We start from the raw sequence: 5783 nt of genomic DNA on the forward strand, positions 1-5783 counted from the left end.
GGCTGTCACCCTAGGGGCGCTCATTCACTCTGCAAGTGCCACATCCCCCTGGCAGGGGGCATGGAGAAGTGCAGGGTGCCTACTGCGGTGATTCCTGGGTGCTGAGGATCATGCAGAAGTGAAGATGGGGAAGGAGATTAGGGGCAGGTCTGGGGACCCCTGAGGACCACGATCAAATTAGCTAAAGGCAGAAGTGGCTGAGGGCTAGTGAGAATGAAGCTGGACTTGAGGGATCAGATGCTGCATTCAAATCCTGCCTCCACCATTCCTTATATGTGAGCCCACAGATAAGTTGCTTAACCGCTCCAAGCCTCAGTTTACCCATCTGTAAAAGCTGGGCATAATTTACGAACCTCATGGGAAGGTGGCAAGGCTTGGATGAGTTACCTACGTGTGGCACCAGCACAGTGATGGGCATGACGTGGGGGCAGAGTACATGTTTGAGAATTTGAACTTGAAGTCCAGTCAAGCCCCAGGACCCAAGGTACCATCTTAGGAATTTGGAAGAAGAGATGAATGTGGCCTGGGGTAAACAAGGAAGGCTTCAGAATGATGGCATGACTGGCCTTGGGTCCTGAAATCTAAGTATAACAAGGATGCTGGAGAGGCTTGGGGAGGTCATTCAGAGAAAAGGCCCAGAGGGACGAAGCTGGGAGGAATGGGCATGGCACACAGACAGGACAGTAGCTTTCCATCACACCCCATGGAAGTTGTTTTTGTTTTTGTTTTTGTTTGTTTTTTTTACTTTTCTTTAGAGAGAGTCTCATTCTGTCACCCAGGCTGGAGTGCAGTGACACAATCTTGGCTCACTGCAGCCTCAACCTCCCAAGCTCAAGGGATCCTCTCACCTCAGCCTCCCAAATAGCTGGGACTACAAGCATACACCACCACACCTGGCTAATTTATATATATTTATACACACACACACACACACACGTATGTGTATATATATGTAAAAAATACATAAAATGTATAATGTGTGTATGTATACACACACATACATATATATACACACACACACAAAATTGTAGAGACCAGGTTTCGCCATGTTGCCCAGACTGGTCTCAAACTCCTGGGCTCAAGCAATCCACCCGCCTCAGCCTCCCAAAGTGTTGGACCACGCCTGTCCCTCAGAAAATTCACTCTTCACCATGGCCCTTCCTCTGGGACCTCGATTCCCAGCCCTTCTGGTCACTGTGCTCACTCTACCTCAGTGGCCTCCTCATGGTTCCCACACATCTATATCATGCCCTATTCTCTTGACTTGTGTGATTTTCTTCAGAGCACTTAGCATACTCTGATACTATACAATTTGTCATTTGTGTACATGTTTATTGCCTGTCTGCTCCAAAGAGACTGTGAGATCCTTGAGGGAGGGGGCTCCACCTCATTCACTGCAACATCTCCAGTTCCCAGAGCAATGGCAGCACATAATATAGGCTCAATAAACAGGGTTAAAGTAGGTGGATGGATAAGCAGTAGAGAGTCCAGCAGAAGGAGGGGTCACATGGGATGCGATTGGGCAGGCTGATGCCAAACAGAGGGCTGTGAAGTCCAAATTAAGGAGTTTAAGTGGCTTCCAATAAGAACCAACAGAGCTTATAACCAACCCGGCATTGGGTTGGTCAGGTTCCAGGCCTGGGTGACTGGGAAGGTGGTAGCGTCATTCGCAGAAATTGGTTAATTTATTCCTTGAGACTGGGACATGCCCCTCTAGACCTATTTCTGGGTTGGGCACAGGTGTACAGCCTCACCTTGGCAGGTTCCCATTCTAGCAGGGCTCCATGGAACAGTGGGCATTCGAGCAGGACCTTGAAGTGGGTTTTAGCACTGAGAGATCTGGGACTGGACCTCCCATGAGTAATGACCGGGTAACCAGGGTGATGGGCAACAGTGCCCAAGATCGGCAGAGAGGAGAAGGGAAAAGGGTGGGATGTGGAGGCCTCCTCCAGGAGCTGGAGCGGTGTTCTGCCCCTGCTTTCCTCTTGGGTCCCTGGGGAAGGAGCTGTGGCCTGCTGCCTCCTACCTGAACTCCTCCCCTGAGGACAAGGACACGGGGAGGGGGAGGGTGACGTGCTCAACAAAGGGGCATTCTTCTAGCCAAGATGGAGAATCAATAGAGGCTTGTTTGCCGTGCTCCCTGGGGAGCAGCCAGGCATGCTGACGGGGGACCTGGGCGGCCCGGGAGGAAAGGAACGCGGAGTCCGGCTGTGCCAGCCTGGAGCATTGTTTTGACCCCAGAGTAGCCACACCTGTGGCTTGGAGTGCTAAGCCCAAGGCTGGAGACAGTTTGGGGAGGAACTGAGCCACCTTCTTGGTCCCTCTTCCCTACTAGCCCTGCCCATGTTAGAGGAGATAGTCCCCTGCCTAAGGAGTGAATACCACAGAGTACCAGTCCAGCATTTTATTAAAAAGGGAGGGTTGGGACTGAGTTAAAAAAAAATAAAATAAATAAGGCCGGGCATGTTGCCTCACACCTGTAATCCCAGCACTTTGGGAGGCCAAGGTGGGTGGATCACCTGAGGTCAGGAGTTCAAGACCAGCTTGGCCAACATGGTGAAACCCCATCTCTAATAAAAATACAAAAATTAGTTGGTCCTGGTGGCGCATGTCTGTAATCCCCACTACTCAGGAGGCTGAGGCAGGAGAATCACTTGAACCGAGGAGGCAGACATTGCAGTGAGCCGAGATCGTGCCACTGCACTCCAGCCTCAGTGACAGAGTGAGACTCCATCTCAGATAGATAGATAGATAGATAGATAGATAGATAGATAGATAGATAGATAGATAGATAGATAGGGAGGAGGCCTCCAGACGGCATGAAGTTCATCTTCACCTGCAGGCAGAGCTTCTAGGGCTCAGGACGGTGATTTGCTCACGATCACTTGACAAGTTTGCTATGGGGCCTAATTTATCTAGAGCAGCAGCAGCAGCTTGGATTCATTAGAAACATTGATTGGATCAGGAATAAGAGACCTGAGCCCGCCAGGCCCGGTGGCCCACATCTGTAATCCAGTACTTTGGGAAGAGAAGACCTGAGTCCCAACTCTGCAACCTCTTTCAACTCAGTTTCCTCATCTGAAAGATGGAAATAATTATACCTTCATCACAAGTAAGAATTGTTGGGTGGGTCCAAAGAGGCTTTTGTGTGCAAAATGCTTTGGAAACTCTAGAGCGTCTGCACGTGTTAGGAAAGCTGGAAAGATAGGCTCCACGGGAGAACTCTGCAGAGAGGGCGACAGCCTTGTCCAAGGCAGCGAGGCGGCCAAGTGGCAGAGTGTGTTCACATGGACGTGACCCATGCTGAAAGCCCAGTGCTTTGGGGAAAAGAGTCTCACCTTTAACCTGCTCAGCAAGCTGGGCTGCCTGAGACCTTCGCTTCTAGCACCATCTCCTCTCTTTGCCCCAATCAGTCTCTGATCAATGTTCTTTCCTTCCTACACTGGCTATTTCAGACTGAGATTTCTTTGGGTTGCAAAGAAGCGGCAACAGCTCCCACTACCGAGAGCTCACTATGCCAAGCAGTGAGGACATGAGCTCAGTGAATCCCACAGCAACCTTAGGAGCTGGGCCCCATCACCGTTCCCATCTTACAGGAGATGAAACTGAGGTTCAGACATACGAGTGGACTTGGCTGATGTCATCCGCTAGAGTGTGTCTGAGCCTGAAGTGAAAACACAGATCTGCAGACTCCAAGGTCAACGAATGCAGTTCCTCCCCAACCCAAAATCTGCCCCTTTCTCCCTAACACCTCTTCTCAGCTGCTGCCACATACCCCAGGGAGAGAGGTGGGCTGTCTCCTAGGTCAGCCTGTTTTACTGTTGGATAGCTTTTTTTTTTTTCTTTTGAGATGGAGTCTCGCTCTGTCACCCACACTGGAGTGCAGTGGCGCAATCTCGGCTCACTGCAACCTCCGCCTCCCCAGTTCATGCCATTCTCCTGTCCCAGCCTCCCAAATAGCTGGGACTACAGGCACCTGCCACCATACCCAGCTAATTTTTTGTATTTTTAGTAGAGACAGGGTTTCACTGTCTTAGCCAGGATGGTCTCGATCTCCTGACCTCGTGATCTGCCTGCCTTGGCCTCCCAAAGTGCTGGGATTACAGGCATGAGCCACTGTGCCTGGCCGGATGGCTTTTTTTAAAATAATTTTTTAAAATGTACTTTTAAATTATTTTGTTTAGAGATGAGGGTCTCGCTGTGTTGGCCAGGCTTGTCTCAAACTCCTGGACTCAAGAGGCCCTCCTACCTTGGCCTCCCAAAGTGCTGGGGTTACAGGCGTGAGCCACTGTGCCAGCTCTGGACGGCTCTGTTTTAACTCTTTCTTATCTGGAGACATAATCGGCCCCTAGAAAATAGATTTGGCTCAGGTTTGAGGCAGGACACAAGATGGATGAGGGGGCAGGAGGAGGGGAAGGGGTGCAGCTCAGGCTGGCAGGGCCCATGGGAGTGCTGGGAGGGTGCGCTGAAGATGGCCAGGGTGACCTTTGGGTGTCTGGTTGCTACGGAAGCACCCTGCCCAGGTGGTGTCCTCTTCTGCCTCCCTAGACAATGGGGCGCTTCTGGAAAGCCAAAAATGAGAGAGAAGGATGTGAGGTTGGACTCACCCATTCTGTCATATATTACTGTAATTCATGTTTGTGCCCCCCAAGTGGGTCCCGGCATCCTGGCAATGTCATGATAGATCCCTGGCTCAATCACCCTCCCCGGTGACTATTTCCTACCTTCTTTTCCCTCCTCCATCCTCCACCCTCCACCCAGCCTCCCTTGGCCCCCGGTCTCTGTGAAAACAGCAACTAACAGCATTGGTCCCATGATCAACAACGGACAAAAGGGAAATGCATTGACTTGGGTTCCCATCTGCTACAATCATTCAGGAGGACTGAGACCAATCACGTGGCTTCCAGAGGCCTCAACTTGATACTTCAGGACTAGGAACGGTCCCACCTCCCCTCTCAGGTTTTGGGAAGGGATGGCTAGAATAAAAGGCTTTATAATAATGGCGGCAATTGTTACTCTTGTTGACAAAGTGATGACTTTCTCTGATGCCCACAGGAGACCTGCCCTGGGAAGACTGGGGGCCTCGGTGTTGGTGCAAGTTCAGTGGGATCCCCTGGCCACCCTAACCATGTCCCCCATCTCTTCCTAAAGCACTAACTCCAGAAATCAGTTTTCTTCCAGGCCCCATGAGCAGAGCAGCTGGCTCAGATTCACTGTATGAATTGCTCATTAAAAGGTAGATTTCTAGGTCTTGACCCAAACTTGCAGAACCCAAATCTCAGGGCATGGCTCAGGAACCTGCCATGTGGGGCCTGCTGAGGCTGAGAACCACTGCCATAAAGCCCTTCCCACCACAATCAGAGACAAGGAGTGGAGCCAAAGTCTGGCAGAAGGAATGAGGATTGAAACTCACATTCAGGTGTAAATGACTGTTCACTGATCCTTTACCCAGACAGGATCTTTTCTTCCCCCACACTACATTGATGTACCAGACAGAATCTTGTTGGATTTGCTGAGGGCAGATGGAAAGGAGACAGAACCTGAGGGAACTAAGAAAAAATGAATCAGGAAGAGAAGAAAGGGGGTGGGAGGTGGTCACAGCCGAATACTCCTAGTCCTGAAGACTCAGGCAAGGATTTTCTTTCTTCATACTTTCTTGGTGCCTTTATGCCTGTCAACTTACCTGATCCTCATCATAACTTTAGAATTAGAGAGAAGAGATTATTGTCCCTTTTTTTCTTTTCTTTCTTTCTTTCTTTCTTTCTTTCTTTCTTTCTTTCTTT

The 5783-nt window shown here is 50.2% G+C and overlaps 1 protein-coding gene across 1 annotated transcript in view; it reads left to right on the forward strand.

Annotated features, from left to right (window-relative positions):
* The first annotated feature begins 1784 nt into the window (after nt 1-1784).
* Nucleotides 1785-5783, forward strand: part of LOC105537976 (40S ribosomal protein S10-like) — a 44166-nt gene continuing 40167 nt past the window's right edge. The window contains exon 1 of the mRNA XM_011977693.1: nt 1785-1928. Coding sequence (XP_011833083.1) covers nt 1785-1928 — 144 coding nt within the window. The remainder of the gene's footprint in view (nt 1929-5783) is intronic.

Source organism: Mandrillus leucophaeus, unplaced genomic scaffold, assembly GCF_000951045.1.
Source record: "Mandrillus leucophaeus isolate KB7577 unplaced genomic scaffold, Mleu.le_1.0 Scaffold182, whole genome shotgun sequence".
Lineage (NCBI taxonomy): Eukaryota > Metazoa > Chordata > Mammalia > Primates > Cercopithecidae > Mandrillus > Mandrillus leucophaeus.